The sequence below is a fragment of the Oncorhynchus mykiss genome, chromosome 7, assembly GCF_013265735.2.
Source record: "Oncorhynchus mykiss isolate Arlee chromosome 7, USDA_OmykA_1.1, whole genome shotgun sequence".
Classification (NCBI taxonomy): domain Eukaryota; kingdom Metazoa; phylum Chordata; class Actinopteri; order Salmoniformes; family Salmonidae; genus Oncorhynchus; species Oncorhynchus mykiss.
The window spans coordinates 53,149,332-53,170,090 of record NC_048571.1 but is presented as its reverse complement, the minus strand read 5'-3'; the positions used below and the strand labels follow the sequence as shown (position 1 = coordinate 53,170,090).

Sequence of the window (20,759 nt, the reverse complement as noted above, 5' to 3'; positions counted from 1 at the left end):
GTGGAAAAAGTAAAAGGGTCTGAATACTTTCCGAATGCAGTGTACAGTAGAGAGTCAGGTTAGAGTTTGTGTCTACAGGGAAGATTTGAAGCACTCTAACTCATGAATATAGTTCTGTTAAAGATGCACATTGCAGAAATAATTTCTGCAATTTCCTGGTTGCTAAAATCCCAATAGTTCACCTAATTGCAGTTTATGTAACAAAACAAACAAGTATAGTGTAGAGAATCAATGTACCACCTAAACCGTGTGAAATATATTTTCCATAACCAAAAATATAAAATTTCAGTTGTTTGAGGCCGGTGTACAAACCCAAAACTAAAGGAAATAGAACAGATGTACTGCCTCTTAGACTTCAATGAGAATGACCCATCTATAACACGCATTTCAATGTGAATTTGGTCGGGTTGCCCAAAAAGTGACATTTTGCCGCTTTAACACCTCCATCAGACACATGCACTGAATGGAAATATGTCCTTCAAGTCAGAGAGGAAAAGGCTGTCAAGGCTGCCTGACATCACTCACTTAGGAGGGACAGGTTATGACCAAACATACCATCAGCAGTAGATCAAGAGCGATAGCTGAATGGAAGCCGTCTATGCCAGGCATCAATAATAGAATCATGTCAGGTAGATGGAAAAGTATTCAACCATGAATACCACTATAATCACGAGGCTTGTTCAGTAGTACTATACAATTTCTGTTTCAGGTTCAACTGGTTTTCATCAAACACCATTCTCCCTTGTCAACAACACACAATCAGATTCTTTGCATGCCACAGACGTACAACAGCATGTGATCCCTGCCCTGTCACTGAGGCTGTCACACAGAGCAAAGGTCCTGTCAAGGTCCATAGTGCCTTAATTCATCACTACCCTAGTGTGCCTTCCAGACACCTCATGCCATCATGCCTCTTACTCCTGCCTTCCAGCAGCATGGGGATAAGGTCTCCACCACAGGGAGATGGAGATGGTTCATCTCTACCTGAGCAACAGGGAGAATGGGAGAATGACTATACTCTGGTTTCAAAGTGTGCGTTGGGTTTAAGTGCTGAGCGATTAACAGAAATGTTGGTCATTTTGTGGTTTGATTGCGTTAGTCCTGGCTAGCTTAAGGAGCAGGTCGGTAGCTAGCTAGCACTCGCTCATGTGGCTGCTAGCACCATTTTGAAAAGGGGCATGCTAAAAAGTCATCTTTAGACGTGTTGTACTTGTACTTAAAAATTGAGTTTTGTAATTGACTAAAACAAGCAGATAACAAGAAGATTGCATTTGAAAAAGGTCAAGTATTTGCTGTGAGCCAATGGGGTAACCTAGGTAACCACAGGTTGTTTTCCCCACAGGCGGACGGGGGCCACAACGTTCTATCTAATGCAGACTGGGAGTATAGGCAGCAACTCAATAGAGATGAGATGATGACTTAGAATGAAATAAAAGTAATCAAATAAAATATGCAATATACACAATAACTGAAAATGGTCATTACATGGCATGACCTGTTTTATGACAGAGAGAGGGGGGCTGGTGTGAATAACTTATGGTTAATAAGTAATAAGCAGTAATGGGAAGTCACCACCACCATTGGACTTTCTTTTCTTAAAGATTCTATGTTGTTACAGCATTCATCCCACATAGTGCAGAGGGCATTTAGTGTCTAATCTTTTTGAATTGAAAACCGTGATTCTTTTTTAATAATCGAACCGAAACCGAACCGACTTGAAAAAGCACAAATCGTTCAGCACTACATGCAATGCAACACCATTGATTGATTCTCACTTCCATTTAAAATGCAGGAGAAAGGCACAAAGCTCACTCCATGACTCACATGGGTGGGACGGTACAGGTCTAGACATGCCCAACAAATAAGATTATTCACAATGGACTGATACTAAAGGAATAATGAAGGCTGTGTCATGTAAGCCGTGTAACTATAATTGACAGTTATTTCAGGTTTATTAATTGTTCAAATGTCACCTTGCAAACACACAGTAAATGCATTTCCATAATCCTCTCATAACCAGTACTACAGGCATTGTTTGAGTGGCACTATTAATTTCCAACATAACATGAACATTCTCCTCAAGTAAACTGTAAATCAAATGCAGCCGTGCCATGGCGAGGCTGGGTATGTGGTTTATGATATGGATGTTGTCTCGACAGACACCTATCTACAGAGCGTCCCCTTCACATGATGGGAGCCAAGCAGCAGCCGTTGTCATGCAGTTCAGCCAGGGAGAAAAGAGGACAACCAGGCTGACAAATGGACAAGAGGAAACCATGTCAAAACAAAAACTGAGTATCTGTAATGAGCCGGTGCAGAGAGACCATAATGCTGCACCACCTGCACCATGCAACTAATGTACACAACCCCCGGCAGAGAAAGAGAGAGACACACGCACATATACACACACACACACACACACACATCCACCGGGCCTGTCAAACCAGGTCAGGCCTAAATCACCACTACAGATGTAGGATCTTAATTTGTTCACGATTTTGTTGCTGAGAATTTTCCTGTACGCAGGAAATGCAGATGAGTTTTGTGATTTACATAGATTCACTGAAAACCCACACTAACACATGGTTATAGTAACAGTATTGCACTTTTCATGTAGCTTACTTTTGGCAAACTAATAGCCTAACCACTGAACAAGCAACATTATGGACTAAACGTTAAAATCCTGTTGCTGCAGGATTATTTTGCTATGACAATATAGGTCAAATGAAGATCCAACATCTGTATCCTTACTAAGCCACAGCTCAGGACACTCTGAGCAAATGTGTTCACAGGCCAGGCCAGGGGCAGCATCACTTATGGATATTCATAGCCATTCACTCAAGAATATCACAAACCGACATGGCATGACCTGTTTTATGACAGAGGGGGGCTGGTGTGTTAATGTTAATACATTTATGGGTTACTTATAACATATATATAACAACACTACGCATTACACAATAAAAACTGCTATAAAACCATGCTCATCTCCTCTACTCACCCTTTACAAGTTCCTCCATCACTGAGTCAGTACCCCTATATAAACCGGTTTATAATCAGATCACAGCCAGAGAGGTGGCTCCACTGCTGAGTTATTGCATGTAGTTGAACTGTTTAACATATAGTGTCGTGTGGAGACCCATGTGTAAGAATATGGGGACTGATTAGCATCTGTCTGTGCGTGTGCGTGTGTGTGTGTGTGAGAGGGAGAGAGAGCTCTGCATGTCAGCTCTATGAGTATGCCACTGCTGCTCTTTGTCATCAACAGATCAGAGTGGATCCCACGGTGAAGATATCACAAACACTCACACAAACACACACACCTCCCCTTCTCCGCCATGGGGTCTGTGGCTCTATGGGGAGCCTATGGGGATTACAACAAATTATGTAACCTCTTAAACACAGACGTTCTCTCAGGACATTGCTTTCTAGTTGCTCTTGGTAATCCCATGATCATAGAGCTAGAGGGGAGGGGCAGGTTTGGCGAAAGGCAGATCTGCATGTAGATGCTTGTTATGACAGAATGTGTTCTCAATAACCTAGCTAGCTACCTTGGTAATAAAGGTAACACAGTGCCTTCACAAAGTATTTACACCCCTGACTTACGGCCACACAAAGGGGTTGCCGGCGGGAAATTTGAGGCATTATCAAGTGTTTGCCAAATTGTAAATGAGGGACTGATGAAGCGTGTACAGCCTGCGCAAAAAAACTAAGCAGAGTTCATGCCTTTCATTCAACTTTTTTCAAATGATCATTATAGTCGCATTATGCAGCCTTGCAATGTATTAAAATCAAAACATATAGCCCAACAAATGTAGAACAACTAAAGTTACATTAATAACTCTAAATTAAGCATATAGGAGTACCTATTTCTTTGTTAACAGCTCAACACAGAATAGACACATGTGCGTACTCCCTCAAATCGTTTGGAGACAATGTCCTTTGAATTTTATTCAGCTTTGTTCAATTGTATTCTTCATACTATAAATAATAATATAAATAATATAAAATATTCTAAGCCAATCTTGTCTGCTAAATTAACTTGTGTAGCCCACAGCTATTATGCAGAGCCAGATGAGGATCTAACATAAGGACAACTTGTCACGGATCCCTCCGGAACTTTCATCACGCACACATGTCCCCTATTCCCACTGATTAGTATTTGTATATATGTGCCCTTTGGTTTCCATGGTCTTGTCGATTACTGTTACAATGTCCATTGGTGCGTGTGAGTACCTGTGCTGTGTGTTTTGGGCTTTCGTGCCCTTGTGGATTGCGCAGTTGATTACGAGTCTCGTCCCGTTGGTTAATCATTGTGCGCGTGTGTATTTATTCAAGGTACTCCTCGCTCTTTTGTTTGAAACCCCGTGTTTGTTTGGTATTCGTCCCCGTACCCTTACACGGCACGCTGTAATTTGGGTAAGAAATTTAAAAAACTATTACGCATTCCTGCACCTGTCTCCCGAATCATTGTTACCAACGTGACACAACTCAGAGTATGCTATTCTGTTCTTCTGAAATAAATTACATTTTCTTCATATCATATTTCTTCAGACCTGTCTAAAATAAATAATGGATTTATTGTGAAGGTGTAGGCTATATTACATGGATGTATTAGACTTTTTAAAATGTAGATGTTTCAAAGGTCTGCATCAGTGTGGCAGCTAAGAGATACTAAATGTGTTTATGTTAACTAACGATCAATTACTATGAGAGCAGCAGTTCTTTGCTTGACAATTTTGTGACCTGCCACAGCCCTAGTTATGGGTATGCTTGTAATTGTTCAGGATTAAAAAGAAATGGAGTGGAGCTAAACACAGGCAAAATCCTAGACGAAAACCTGGTTCAGTTTACTTTCCACCAGACATTGGGAGATGAATTTACCTTTCAGCAGGACAATAACCTGAGAAAAAGAAGAAACCCCACACTGCTCTTGATAGTATAATTCCTCTTCTGACTAAGGCCTTGAGGCCGATAAATAAAGCTTATTAAAGAGTGGTGATACTATCAAGAGCAGTGTGCAAGTTTGCAAAAAACCTGCAAAAAAAAGATAGCTCAGATGTGCGAGTACCTTTAGAATTTTAAAGTCCAAATCTATACTGAAGAATTTGAAGAATTTCGAAAAAGAACAATGGGCAAATGTGGAATAAGTCAAGGAGTATGAATATTTTCTGAAAACACTGTATGTGGCTGGACTACTCTGATCTGGGATTTGTTCAGCTCCATCACACAATCATGACTGCCATTTTGCTTAGTCCTGCCTAGGGTGCCTCAGTCTAAAGTACACTGTGAAAAGCCCAAAGTACAAAGAACGAATTCAGCTGGAGTATCCAATGCTGTACTTTGAAGGGAGGCATGAGGAGAGGAGAATCTTGTTGATTATGGGGGATAGAGAAAATCCCAGAGCTCCTGGTCGTAAGGTTCTGGGAACCCATGTCGTCCTGTAAAGGGCTCTTCAGTCAGTCTGAGGGTCTGCCGCTGTTGCTATCTCGGCTCTGTAATGTCTAATTTGCATTCGTTGACACACAGCCAGTAAGGGAGGCCTGAGAGCGTGGTGCTGGCCAGCATTAAGTTTCCAGAAAGCCAACTGTTCTTCGGTCGCCACAGTGGGTGACAGTGGGCGAATATTAAAACACCTGGGTATTGTATAGAGTAGGTTGAAGTTCTGCTGTTGATATTCTTTATGGAGGGCACAGTTTGGTACTACATTTTATTACCAGTATCCTTTTGTAAAAAACAACTTCACTGCTCTCATTCATTGAGTACGTTTACATACACACTAATAATTCAATATTTAACTGATTATGGCAGAATGCCAAGTATGGCATTAGTCATGTAAACACCTCATTCTGCTTATATGTTTTGTTTTTTACCTCCTTTTTTTGCCCAATTTCAATTACAATCTTGTCTCATCACTGCAAATCCCCAACGGGTTGGGAGAGAAGAAGGTCAAGTCATGCGTCCTCCGAAACATGACCCACCAAACCACACTCCTTAACACCGCCCGCCTAACCCGGAAGCCAGCTGCACCAATGTGTCGGAGGAAACATGGTCACTGTGGTAGAACATTTAAACGTTTTAAACAAACTATAATACAGTGCCTTGCGAAAGTATTCGGCCCCCTTGAACTTTGCGACCTTTTGCCACATTTCAGGCTTCAAACATAAAGATATAAAACTGTATTTTTTGTGAAGAATCAACAATAAGTGGGACACAATCATGAAGTGGAACGACATTTATTGGATATTTCAAACTTTTTTAACAAATCAAAAACTGAAAAATTGGGCGTGCAAAATTATTCAGCCCCTTTACTTTCAGTGCAGCAAACTCTCTCCAGAAGTTCAGTGAGGATCTCTGAAAGATCCAATGTTGACCTAAATGACTGATGATGATAAATACAATCCACCTGTGTGTAATCAAGTCTCCGTATAAATGCACCTGCACTGTGATAATCTCAGAGGTCCGTTAAACGCGCAGAGAGCATCATGAAGAACAAGGAACACACCAGGCAGGTCCGAGATACTGTTGTGAAGAAGTTTAAAGCCGGATTTGGATACAAAAATATTTCCCAAGCTTTAAACATCCCAAGGAGCACTGTGCAAGCAATAATATTGAAATGGAAGGAGTATCAGACCACTGCAAATCTACCAAGACCTGGCCGTCCCTCTAAACTTTCAGCTCATACAAGAAGACTGATCAGAGATGCAGCCAAGAGGCCCATGATCACTCTGGATGAACTGCAGAGATCTACAGCTGAGGTGGGAGACTCTGTCCATAGGACAACAATCAGTCGTATATTGCACAAATCTGGCCTTTATGGAAGAGTAGCAAGAAGAAAGCCATTTCTTAAAGATATCCATAAAAAGTGTTGTTTAAAGTTTGCCACAAGCCACCTGGGAGACACACCAAACATGTGGAAGAAGGTGCTCTGGTCAGATGAAACCAAAATTGAACTTTTTGGCAACAATGCAAAACGTTATGTTTGGCGTAAAAGCAACACAGCTCATCACACTGAACACACCATCCCCACTGTCAAACATGGTGGTGGCAGCATCATGGTTTGGGCCTGCTTTTCTTCAGCAGGGACAGGGAAGATGGTTAAAATTGATGGGAAGATGGATGGAGCCAAATACAGGACCATTCTGGAAGAAAACCTGATGGAGTCTGCAAAAGACCTGAGACTGGGATGGAGATTTGTCTTCCAACAAGACAATGATCCAAAACATAAAGCAAAATCTACAATGGAATGGTTCAAAAATAAACCTATCCAGGTGTTAGAATGGCCAAGTCAAAGTCCAGACCTGAATCCAATCGAGAATCTGTGGAAAGAACTGAAAACTGCTGTTCACAAATGCTCTCCATCCAACCTCACTGAGCTCGAGCTGTTTTGCAAGGAGGAATGGGAAAAAATGTCAGTCTCTCGATGTGCAAAACTGATAGAGACATACCCCAAGCGACTTACAGCTGTAATCGCAGCAAAAGGTGGCGCTACAAAGTATTAACTTAAGGGGGCTGAATAATTTTGCACGCCCAATTTTTCAGTTTTTGATTTGTTAAAAAAGTTTGAAATATCCAATAAATGTCGTTCCACTTCATGATTGTGTCCCACTTGTTGTTGATTCTTCACAAAAAAATACAGTTGTATATCTTTATGTTTGAAGCCTGAAATGTGGCAAAAGGTTGCAAAGTTCAAGGGGGCCGAATACTTTCGCAAGGCACTGTATTAACCTGACTATCCACAATAATCACATTGTTGTATGCATGTTACCATGCTCATTTTGACCTTACCTGGGACTGACTCTGGCATTCATGCTATGACAGACTATCTATTTGAGGTGTCCGGCAATGGCCTGATCCACTGTTTTAGTGCTCAATGTGTGTGATGCCTGCCTGTATACACACACCCACAGAGACAGACACACAAACTTTAACACGGCCCTGGCACAAACCCTGAGAAAGCCATCTACACTCCCGGCCCCCCTCATATCGTCATTATCATCAATACAACACAGAGCTGTATCAAACTGCACACACACACACACATTCTCTCCATGGCTGATGTTTATGCCACCTATCAATTTTGCTTCAATCAGAAACCTAAGCTGGTGGCTAATGTTCCTTTAAAAAGAGCACGGTAATTCAAATGTCCAGGCCCATTACCTGGGAGCGATTTAAAGGTGACCTGAGTTCATCTTCCAGTGGATAAACACCAATGAGGACAAAATAATAAATGCTGCTGAATGAAAAGTGACACTCTGGTCTGGGGTAGTTAGTCAGTAGTGGCTATTAGTGGCATCTCACATCTCTGACCCATGCTGAAGGGGAGAGTCAATGACTGTCTTTCCGAAGGCGGCTAGCGCTCACTGTTGCATAAAGATAGTGTCCATCATGAACGGGAGCGTTTCGGTCAGTAACTGTATTACCAGTCCCTAATAATGCAAACAACCAGTCAGATAATGACTCTCAACCGATCAAACACCACTCCAGAATGACGCACACAATACATCTCTCAACCCAACCTAATGAAGACCAGCCCTGGTGAGCACACTTTATTATGTTGTTTATTCTAAAATACATAATGAATGATTGTGATATTTCAGTAAATTATTCCATTAGAAGCGAATGCACTGCTTCAGGACAAAGCAATGTGGTTATACATCAAGGTCGTGACAAGAATAAATGGCAAATGCAATAGCTATTGGCATTAACATCGATGCTGACTAAAAAAGAGGGAGAAAAAGAGAGGGACTCTCTATATGACTGATATCTGGCAAAATACTCTCCCAATATCCCAAAATATCCCAAAAGCATTAGTATTCAGACCCGTTGACTTTTTCCACATTTTATTAAGTTACAGGCTTTTTCTAAAATTGATTACATAAAAACAGTTCCTCATCAATCTACACACAGTACTTCATAACAACAAAGAAAAAACAGGGTTTTATAAATCTTTACAAATGTATGAAAAAAATCTAAAACAGACATACCTTACTTACATAAATATTCAGACCCATTTCTATGAGACTCCAAATTGAGCTCAGGTGCATCCTTTTCCATTGATCTTCCTTGAGATGTTTCTACAATTTGATTGTAGTCCACCTGTGGTAAATTCAATTGACCTGAAATTATTTGGAAAGGCACATACCTGTCTATAGAAGGTCCCATAGTTGACAGTGCATGTCAGAGCAAAAACCAAGCCATGAGGTCGAAGAAATTTTCCGTAGAGCTCTAAGACAACATTTTAAAAGAATGTATTTTATTTTACTAGGCAAGTCAGTTAAGAACAAATTCTTATTTTCAATGACAGATTTGTACCTTGTCAGCTCAGGGGTTCAAACTTGCAACCTTCCAGTTACTAGTCCAACACTCTAACCACTAGGCTACCCTGCCGCCCGAGACAGGATTGTGTTGAGGCACAGATCTGGGAAAGGGTACCAAAACATTTCTGCAGCATTGAAGGTCCCCAAGAACACAGTGGCCTCCATCATTCTTATATGGAAGAAGTTTGAGCAATCAGGAGAGAAGCACCTTGGTCAGGGAGGTGACCAAGAACCTGATGGTTCTAGAGTTCTAGAGCTCTAAAGTTCTTCTGTGGAGATAGGAGAACATTCCAGGACAACCACCTCTGCAGCACTCCAACAATCAGGCCTTTATGGTAGAGTGGCCAGACAGAAGCCACTCCTCTGTAAAACGCAAGACAGCCAACTTGGAGTTTGCCAAAATGCACCTAAAGGACTCTCAGACCATGTGAAACAGGATGACCTGGTCTGATGAAACCAAGATTGAACTCTTTGGCCTGAATGCCAAGCTTCACGTCTGGAGGAAACATGGCACCATCCCTACGGTGAAGCATGGTGGTGGCAGCATCATGCTGTGGGGATGTTTTTCAGAGGAGGGACTGGGAGACTAGTCAGGATCGAGGGAAAGATGAACGGAGCAAAGTACAGAGAGATCCTTGATGAAAAACTGCTCCAGAGCACTCAGGATCTCAGCCTGGGGCGAAGGTTCACCTTGCAACAGGACAACGACCCTAAGTACACAGCCAAGACAACACAGGAGTGGCTTCGGAACAAGTCTCTGAATGTCTTTGAGTAGCCCAGCCAAAGCTCAGACTTGAACCCGATCTTAAAATCTCTGGAGAGCCCTGAGAATAGCTGTGCAGCAACACTCCCCATACAAACTGACAGAGCTTGAGAGGATCTGCAGAGAATAATTGGAGAAACTCCCCAAATACAGGTGTGCCAAGCTTGCAGCATCATATCCAAGGAGACTCGAGGCTGTAATAACTGCCAAAGGTGCTTCAACAAAGTACTGAGTAAAGTCTGAATACTTATGTAAATGTGATATTTCAGTTGTTGTAATCAATTTTAGATGAAGGCTGTAACCTAACAAAATAGTTTTTTTAATAGAAATTTGCAAAAATGTCTAAAAACCTGTTTTTGCTTTGTCAATATGGGGCATTGTGTGTGGATTGATGAACAACGATTTAATCGATTTTAGAATAAGGCTGTATGTAACGTAACAAAATGTGGGGAAAAATGAAGGTGTCTGAAAACTTTTCGAATGCACTGTATATCCTATTCCTGTGTGACCTTTTCCCCTCTCCCTCCCTCTATCCCTCCCTCCTCTGTCTCTTATTGCTCATTAAACAGTGACATTGTGACTTATGTCGCCACTGTTACACGTAATTCCCCAGGTACTGGAGGACTGTGATATCCCAGAAGCCCCAGCTATGCCCCAGTGCCTGAATAACATTTGCTTTGATTTGATTTGACAGAGGCTGCTGATTGACAGGAGTTCATCAGCCAATCATCACACCTATGGTCTGGTTACAAAATAACCAATTCAATCTTACATCAAGTAAAGATAGGCATAATTTGTTTCTATGGAGGATGCTTTGTGCCTGTAAGTAACATTGTGAAATGTTTCTTTGTTCCTTTTCAGTGACTAAGAATACAACCAGTCCCATATAGGAGCAGCTCCAGTAAATTCACACACACTGTAGATCAAGCCATCTGTCACCGTCAAATCTTCACACAGAAGCTATAACCATGAGCCAATCCCGACTCAGAAGCTCCAGCCATCATCCATTCCTAAAGTAGAAGCTGTAGCTGTCAGCCTATCCTCACAGACTATAAGCCTCCTTTCCCTTATGTTTTCTATTCCAAGGCAATGCTGGAGAGTGAGAGCGGCACCAATTTAATTATGGTGGGACTAATGAGAGCACTAGGGACTACAATGTGTTTTAGACATTACAGATTTACTGTAATACCACCACCACGCAACACACACACACACACACACACACACACTGGGGAGAGTACGGAGAGTACGGAGAGTAGCTTCCTTGCCTAAATTAATTATTGAGCACTAGGAGTAGGGTTGAGATCGACTTCACGCTCGTTTGTTTTCCAGTTGTTCTGTGCATCCCCCTCTCCCCCCTCACCGCTCCCACATACACACACACACACACACCATTGCATGTGAGACTGGTGTGTTCTTAAGTGAGAGGTTTAGATGATGTCTCCTGAGAGCTAGATGATATGGGAAGGCCTGTGATGTAGGCTAGCTATGTAAGGTTAGGTGAGTCAACAGTGAGGGCTGAGCGGTAAAAGAAGCAGAAACAGAAGCAAAAACAGGAAGTGATGTCATGAAAACACATTGTAACAAAATAAAGTAAAAAGACCAGGATATTTAAAGAATAGTATTTTGTGTGATTTTGTGTGTTCCGGTGTCCATGGTGATTGTAGTAGGCTACAGAAGAAGTGCTCCTGCAGAAGAACATATCCCACGCATTCAGCGATTATTATTACTTTGCCTTCTCCTCGTTGAGACGGCAACCACTTATTTTCCTGAACAACTGGTTGCTGGCGTGCAATTTATTCTCTCAGAACCACCAAGATGAAAGCAAATAGGAGGGGAAAGTCTGTGTGTTGGTGTGGGGGGGAGAAGAAAAGAAAGAGAGATTGAAAAAGAATGAGAGAGATACATAGAGAAAATCATTAATGAGGAAAGGTTGAGCAGAGTGGGATGCTTTGGGCATGGTGAAACACAAACTAATTGTCATGCTCTAGTACTGCGACAGCGGCAGCTCACTTCTTAGTTTCTGACAGGCTCACGTGTCCCTCTGTTGCACGGATGCTGGTGATTAGTGTTAGTGGCCTGCTGGTGGTAGACTGAACGAGGATGTGACAAACATGCTATTTGTAGAGGATTAGTTTGACATACTGGGCCCATCACCTGCTGCTAGGAACACAACACAAGCCCTATCAAATGTGTAAAGCGTTCCAAAATCCTGATGCCAAAAAGCATATAACTGTACTGGGCCTGCAGGAACTTTTCACATCATGTTGACTGATGTACATATCTAGGCTACTAAGCTCTACTTCTCCGATGTCAATATTGCCTGGAGTTCTCTGTGCCACTGCTGACATATTTTGGGAGACTGGCTAGCTCAGCTCTGTACTCTCTCTCCAACTAGAGCAGGAGCCAGATGTTTCTGCCTAACCAGGGGGCCTCTCAGCTTGTGTTCCCTCCAGTTTTCTGGCAAGCGACCGACCCACACAAATCTCATTCTGATGACAAAGCAGGGCCTGTCAAGAGGAGGACTCTATCGAGACTGGAGAGCCACTTCCCAGATATAAGTTATGCATTAGCGCGATTAACCCACGCCCACCATCTCTATTGCATACCATTACAGGGCGCAGCATTGGATCCACTTGGGCCTCCCAAGGGGCGCAGTGGTCTAAGGCACTGCAGCGCAGTGCTAGCTGTGCCACTAGAGATTCTGGGTTTTGAGTCCAGGCTCTGTCGTAGCCGGCCGCGACCGGGAGACCCATGGGACGGCACACAATTGGCCCAGCGTCGTCCGGGTTAGGGGAAGGTTTGAACGGCAGAGATGTCCTTGTCCCATCCCGCACTAGCGACTCCTGTGGCGGGCCGGGCGCAGTGCACAATGACACGGTCGCCAGGTGTATGGTGTTTCCTCCGACACATTGGTGCGGCTGGCTTCTGGGTTAAGTGGACATTGTGTCAAGAAGTATTGTGGCTTGGTTGAGTTGTTTCGGAGGACGCACGGCTCTCGGCATTCCCCTCTCCCGAGTCCGTACGGGAGTTGCAGCGATGAGACAAGACTGTAACTACCAATTGGATACCATGAAATTGGGGAGAAAAAGGGGTAAAAAAAAAATACAAATAAGGATTGGATACGTTCCTCTATATTGGTGTAATCAGCAGGTAATGTAATGTGAAATATGGTTACGTGTGTGAAAGACACAGGGCTGTCAGAGCCAGGCTGCTCCACTGCCTTCAGCACAGTGGGACCCACTGTAGACAGACACAGCATGCACACCATTACATAGAATCTCTATTGAATAATAGCACACATTACAGGAGGTTGGTGGCACCTTAAATGGGGAGAACGGGCTCCTGGTAATGGCTGGAGTGGAATGGTATCAAATACATCAAACACATGGGATGTTTTTCAAAATGCATACTACCGTACTCCGAGCACGCAAAATTGAAGCATGTGAGGGTCAAATTATGTGAAACGGAGCACGGAGGGCACTTCTTGAATGCGTTCTCCATTTGTACATATTTTGAAGCATTCATCGATGCAAGCTTCAATGGAAAGTATGCAAAGAAATATGATACAACCACGTAAGAAAAAAACAATGCAACATTTCTTGAAATCAATGGCAGCCATTATTCTAGTTGAAATGAGAGAAAATACACTCCGACTTCAGAATGAAATGTTCCCTATTCACATCTCATATGTTGGCTGACTACAATATTTTATCTTGATACGTTAATAAATACATGCTGTGTTAATATTGGCATGTTTATCTGCCTACGTACTGTAGATTGTATGCCCATAATTAGTTAATAGGGCTAACTGGCTAGATACTACTGTTAGCTAGCCACAAAGAATTGTTAGCTAGCATACCCAAGAAGAATTGACATTTATCTTGCATAATATTAGTTTTAGGTCATAGTTTTTGGTCACTATCTGGATAGCTACATTATTACTGTTCACATAGCTTATAGTTATGAATTAAAACGGTTGCTTTGTGTACAGTGGCAAAGAAAAAGTATGTGAACCCTTTGGAATTACCTGTATTTCTGCATAAATTGGTCATAAAATGTGATCTGATCTTCATCTAGGTCACAACAAAAGACAAACACAGTCTGCTTAAACTAATAATACCAAACAATTTGAGATTTTCATGTCTTTATTGAACACACCATGTAAACACTCACAGTGCAGGGTGGGAAAATAATGTGAACCCTTATATTTAATAACTGGTTGATCCTCCTTTGGCAGCAATAACCTCAACGTTTTCTGTAGTTGCGGATCAGACCTGCACAATGGTCAGGAGGAATTTTGGACCATTCCTCTTTACAAAACTGTTTCAGTTCAGCAATATTCTTGGGATGCCTGGTGTGAACTGCTCTCTTGAGGTCATGCCACAGCCTCTCAATCGGGTTGAGGTCAGGACTCTGACTGGGCCCCTCCAGAAGGCGTATTTTCTTCTGTTGAAGCTATTCTGTTGTTGATTTACTTTTGTGTTTTGGGTCGTTGTCCTGTTGCATCACTCAACTTCTGTTGAGCTTCAATTGGCAGACAGACAGCCTAACATTATCCTGCAATGTCTTGATAAACTTGGGAATTCATTTTTCCGTTGATGATAGCAAAGCAGCACCACACCATGATGCTCCCTTTACCATACTTTACAGTTGGGATGAGGTTTTGATGTTGGTGTGCTGTGCTGTGCCTTTTTTTCTCCACACATAATGTTGTGTGTTCCTTCCAAACAACTCAACTGTAGTTTCATCTGTCCACAGAATATTTTGCCAGTAGCGCTGTGGAACATCCAGGTGCACTTTTGCAAACTTCAGATGTTCAGCAATGTTTTTTTTTTGTACAGCAGTGGCTTCTTCCGTGGTGTCCTCCCATGAACACAATTCTTGTTTAGTGTTTTACGTATCATAGACTCGTCAACAGAGATGTTAGCATGTTCCATCAGGACTACCTGGCCTGATGACTCCTTGCTGACCCCAGTCCACCTGGCCGTGCTGCTGCTCCAGTTTCAACTGTTCTGCCTGCGGCTATGGAACCCTGACATGTTCACCGGATGTGCTACCTGTCCCAGACTTGCTGTTTTCAACTCTCTAGAGACAGCAGGAGCGGTAGAGATACTCTGAATGATTGGCTATGAAAAGCTAACTGACATTTACTCCCGAGGTGCTGACCTGTTGCACCTTCGACAACCACTGTGATTATTATTATTATTTGACCCTGCTGGTCATCTATGAACATTTGAACATCTTGGCCATGTTCTGTTATAATCTCCACCCGGCACAGCCAGAAGAGGACTGGCCACCCCTCATAGCTTGGTTCCTCTCTAGGTTTCTTCCTAGGTTCTGGCCTTTCTAGGGAGTATTTCCTGGCCACCGTGCTTCTACACCTGCATTGCTTGCTGTTTGGAGTTTTTGACTGGGTTTCTGTACAGCACTGTGACATCAGCTGATGTAAGAAGGGCTTTATTAATACATTTGAATTGTTGATTTGATTCCAGAGATTTTGGTAAGTCTTTAGCTGACACTCTAGGATTCTTCTTAACCTCATGGAGCATTCTGCGCTGTGCTCTTGCTGTCATCTTTGCAGGACGGCCACTCCTATGGAGAGTAGCAACAGTACTGAACTTTCTCCGTTTATGGACAATTTGTCTTACCATGGACTGATGAACATCAAGGCTTTTAGAGATACTTTTTTAAAACCTTTTCCAGCTTTATGCAAGTCAACAATTCTTAATCTTAGGTCTTCTGAGATCTCTTTTGTTCCAGGCAAGGTTCACACAATGCCTCTTGTGAATAGCAAACTCAAATTTTGTGGGTGTTTTTTATAGGGCAAGGCAGCTCTAACCAACATCTCCAATCTTGTCTCATTGACTGGACTCCAGGTTTGCTGACTCCTGACTCCAATTAGCTTTTGGAGAAGTCATTAGCCTAGGCGTTCACATACTTTTTCCAACCTACACTGTGAATGTTTAAATGATGTATTCAATATAGACAAGAAAAATACAATAATTTGTGTGTCATTAGTTTAAGCACACTTTGTTTGTCTATTGTTGTGACTTAGTTGAAGGTCAGATCAAATTTGATGACCGCTTTATGCAGAAATCCAGGTAATTCCAAAGGGTTCACATACTTTCTCTTGCCACTGTATATCTCTATTGCCATTGTCCTGGAAGATGAAAAATGTACATCTACCTTGCATCATATTAGTTTTAGGTCATTTATGTCTGTTTAACTAGCTGGAGAGCTAGATTATTACAATGAACATAATATCTAGCTGATAAATATGAAGTAAAATGTTTGCTTTGTGTATCTCTTGTTTTGTCTATTTTTTGCTATTGTCCTGGCTAGAAGAAGGTTCAGTGAATGGGGAGGTGAAGCCTGAGATAATACAGTAGGGGGAGTGCGAATCCTTCTCAAATGGAATGTTTCATGCGTTCTTCACACTCTTGTCTTCACAAGAACGTCCTCAAGAGAAAGTCGTCGGAGAATGCACTTGGAGCACAGTAGTATGCATATTTAGAAACACCCATGGTTTCCATGTGTTTGATGCCATTCCATTCGCTCCTTTTCAGCCATTATTATGAGCCGTCCACCCCTCAGCAGACTCCACTGGCACACATGCCACCTAACATAGGTTCTAGCCTTTGGCTCTCTGTGCTTTTTTACATAACAAAGTGGGTTATATGTGTGTGAGGGATGCCTTATGGCTCATTGGTGTAGATGATGCATTAAATAGTAGAAGCAGGCTGAGGCCTTCGTTAGCTCCATGACTACAACTTCCATGGAGACTCCTCCTGTCCTCTCACAATGCCTCCTCAGTCACACTCCTCCACATGAGCACCAGGCCTGTCTTCACCCATGCTCTACCAATGTTTTCCAGCACAGCTTTGCCCTACTACAGTAGCTACTTTAATCAACATGTAGGCAGGTTCATTAGGATTCAACCCTTCTCAAACAGCCTAATTCATACTCAGAGGTGTTCCCACACAAAAGTGATTCATACTACACTCCCAACTCCTCCTCCTAGCTCTTCCTCTCAGCTGTCAGCAGATAAAAGAAGTCCACCAGCTCCAGGTTCCAGAGGAGAGAGAGAAGAGGATCCTGGGAACAGCAGCAGTAGAACATCTAGTGCACCAATCTCTGTCAGCTCCCTCTGCTCTCCCCTCTCCCGCCAACCATTCTTGCTGTGCCACAGCTTAATGGTAACAGCTGATCCTCCAAGACCATCGCCACCACACCGCCCTGTACCGCACCGCCCCCCATCAGCGTGGAGGCAGTAACACTCACTGCCTCAATAATGCAAGAGATGTGAATTAAAAATGAGCTTACCGTGCAGGAAACACTGTGTGCGTATGTGTGTGCATCTATGTGTGCAAAGACAAAACACACAGGCGCACGGCGCGAGTGTACACACAGGCGCACGGCGTGAGTGTACACATACACACACACACACATACTAATATAGAATATAATTACATATACATATCATACAAAAAGCTGTTCATTATGAGAGTTTTGACCTTTATGGCAGCAAGTACATTTCTATGGAAGAGCCTCCACAAGACAGTTCAAGCCCTCACTGTGACCCGTCATATGTATGACTGATACAATTCACGGACTGGTAAAGAGTTAACTCAGGTCGTTGTTGCTGCTGGTGATTGATGAATTTGAAGTAGAAGGTGATGAGGAATATTGCCATCACTACAAGCTTAAGAACAAAAACAGCATAGTGTGGGAGTTGAGCCTAGATCCAAAGGCTGGGCTGATTCCTTCTCCCTCCCATGCCCTTTATTAATCATCCTTGGTTGGTGGGGCATAGAGCGTGGTGCGAGGAGCTTTAAGTTGTGCAGTGGACACACACACTCACACACACTCACTCTCCCAAACATAGCTGATCTTCAGGGCTACTGGCCTGGAGGCCTAAGACTCAGATGCTACTGCAACCTTTCCACAGTCTCAGTTGTTGTTTAGATATTCCAGTTCAAATACACAACAACAAGCGAGTCATCCCCTTCCTTTATACCAGATAAACAGACAGCCAACCTTCCAGTCTGGCTGACCCATGAGGCCCTACTCCTCAGAGTGCATACAGACTGCAGAAACCAGGGTTCCAATAGGATCATAAGAAAGGAACTCATGAAACCAGCATATAGCCCTTAAGAGGCAGAGGTAAGGACCATGTCTGTGGGGGGGGGGGGGGGGGGGGGGTGTTAAATGACAGACACATCACTGTTTGAGGTCATGTCATATCAATGGCAGATGTGCATCTGTCAAATTACTTGCCATGCCACTCCTATCGCAACCAGCAATATGAGTGGCATTGGCATTTATCAATAACAGAATGCAAAGGGGATTTCTCTGAGGGCATAAGAACATTAAATCAGACTTGACCAACGTCCAAAGCAGAATGAGGTATGTGATGAGCCCCAGCAAGTGATGGACACTGACTCCTCCACATGATTCTTGTGTAGTCATTCAACAAAGACACTACAACACATTCAACAAAGGGCACTACATTGTGTTATTGCATGGTAGCTAGAATAGGCTGTATAATAACCTTGCACTATAAGTATGCACATTCATTCTCTGAGAGAAAAGGGGTTAGAATAAATGGTAAATACCCCCATAAAAGATATGTACTTACTTACTACAGGACATCTACACAGGGTATTGGTAGACTACTCTCAACTGGTTGTTGGTAGACTACTCTGGCATAGAGCGTATGTTAATGTCAAGCGAGGCCACATTTGCATATCAAATACTTGATGTAAAATGGCACAAAAGTTAGAGGAAAACGAGGGCGCACCTGGTTTGACAGTCTTCAAACGAATGGGCTCCCGAAAGTGGCGAATGACTGCATGCGTGTCGCGGTTTGTAAGTCCACTGATGGGGGTTCCGTTGATCTCCAACAAAACGTCCCCAAAATAGGGCATTCTCCCGACGTGGCACACCATCAAATCCAACTTCATCTGGCCCAAGTAAGGGAACTCTCCGTGTTCGGCACCCCCCAGCACCTCCACCACATTGCCGAATTCTCCGAGGCTTCCCCATGACACGGCACACTCCTGCACCTTGCTGGACCAATGTTTCTTCTTTTTCAGCGTTCTGGACATACTGTATCCTTTTGATGTTGTCTGTCACTGATCTGAAATTGTCTGTTTGGTTTTGCTTTGTTTCTCAAGCACTAAAGCAGGAGCAAATATGGTCGAACAAAGACTTCTAATCTCGAGTTATTCCCTGGTTCTGATCGGAGTTTCATGTCTCTGTTATAATTGATCATTCACTTTTGGGAGCCAGCCTGCGTCATGGATGAGGTATTCCCGGTAATGTGTAAATAAATGTAATATTGTCCAGGAATAAACCACAGTAATCCTGGAGTAGCACCACTGTCAATAAAAAACAGTACGAGCACCCCAGTAGCTGGCTGTGCTACTGAAAGTATGTCCGTTGCAAAACTCCGAATGTTCTATGTGCGTAAAACAATAAACAAGAAAGCAATACAATGTCTAAATGAATGCATAAATGCGTGTTAGCCTCCCCATCACCCTATCAAATGTTGTTTTTTCTTTTTTCCTAAACCTTTGGCTGTAAATTGTCAAAACAAGGTATCCACTCACCTCACCATACTGCGTGAGAGACAAATCTGCTCGGAGATTTAGAATCGTAAACCGTACAGTGCATCAACGAGAGTGCCTTTATACCTGTGACTAGACTAACATAACGACGACACGAGCCGTTTTCTATCGCATCATTCACTTAATGGTCATTTATTATCGTTCCAGGTGGTAGTTCGGATCCTACGCATTTTGATGTAGTGACAACCGCGACCCCATCCGTCGCCACAGGTTTAAACACACCTGGCACCGCGGTAGCACCAAGCGAGATGCGCGAATCTCGAAACGCCCAGATGTCACTGCGCGTCGTTCAACTCAACCTTTTCGGCAGGCTCCATCCTTCGGTGTATTGTAGCAGAATGAACACTGAAAAGTCTTGCATCCACAATATAGTGGGTCACTTTTAGCAGGCTTATATAATAGTAGCCTACATAACTCAACTGTATAATAGCTATAACCTTTGGTCAAAACACAATTTGCCAAAATAGAATCCAACGTATTAAAATATTAAAATAAAGGCTATAAACCTGGGGTCTTTACACTTTTGCCTGCCTCCCTGGCAAACAGTTGACCCAGGGACCCCCATCATATCTTATCAGAATTATTTTCACGCCTTGTCTTACCAGGTGAATGATAATGACAAAATATTTTAAAATGAATAGATTTGGTAAATAGTTTGTCATTATTTTCACCTCCCCACATTATTATTGGAGGTCACACTTTATTTGGATAGTCTGGATTGTCCATCTGTATTTATACTATCTGTTGATAAACAAATGCTTGCTTGCTAAGTATATAGTTAGGGTTAGGATAAGGGTTAGTAGATAGTTGACATGTTACTGATAGTCTGTCGAGCATCTACAGATGGACTATCCAAATAAAGTGTTACCTAATTGGAAGAGGAAGTGTAAACTCTAACATAGCCTAGAAAGGTAACTCAAAACACATTTTGAGTAGTTGTTTAACTGGTTAAAGGGAAAATACACTCAAATCCATATTTAGGTCATTTTTTAATTAGCCTAGTGTTAATACAGTCCCAAAATGTTTTGCATGTCAGCAGTCAAG

General features: G+C 42.6%; 1 protein-coding gene across 3 annotated transcripts in view; it reads right to left on the bottom strand.

Annotated features, from left to right (window-relative positions):
* The window catches only part of LOC110527986 (membrane-associated guanylate kinase, WW and PDZ domain-containing protein 3), a 144,642-nt gene extending 124,594 nt beyond the window's left edge, over nt 1-20,048 (bottom strand). For 2 of the 3 annotated variants that reach the window (XM_021609674.2, XM_021609675.2), the window contains exon 1: nt 18,887-20,046. In XM_021609674.2, coding sequence (XP_021465349.2) covers nt 18,887-19,193 — 307 coding nt within the window. In that variant the 5' untranslated portion in view covers nt 19,194-20,046. Of the gene's footprint in view, nt 1-18,886 lie in introns of all 3 variants that reach the window. The other variant, XM_021609676.2, reaches the window with a different exon arrangement.
* Between the last annotated feature and the right edge of the window lie 711 nt (nt 20,049-20,759).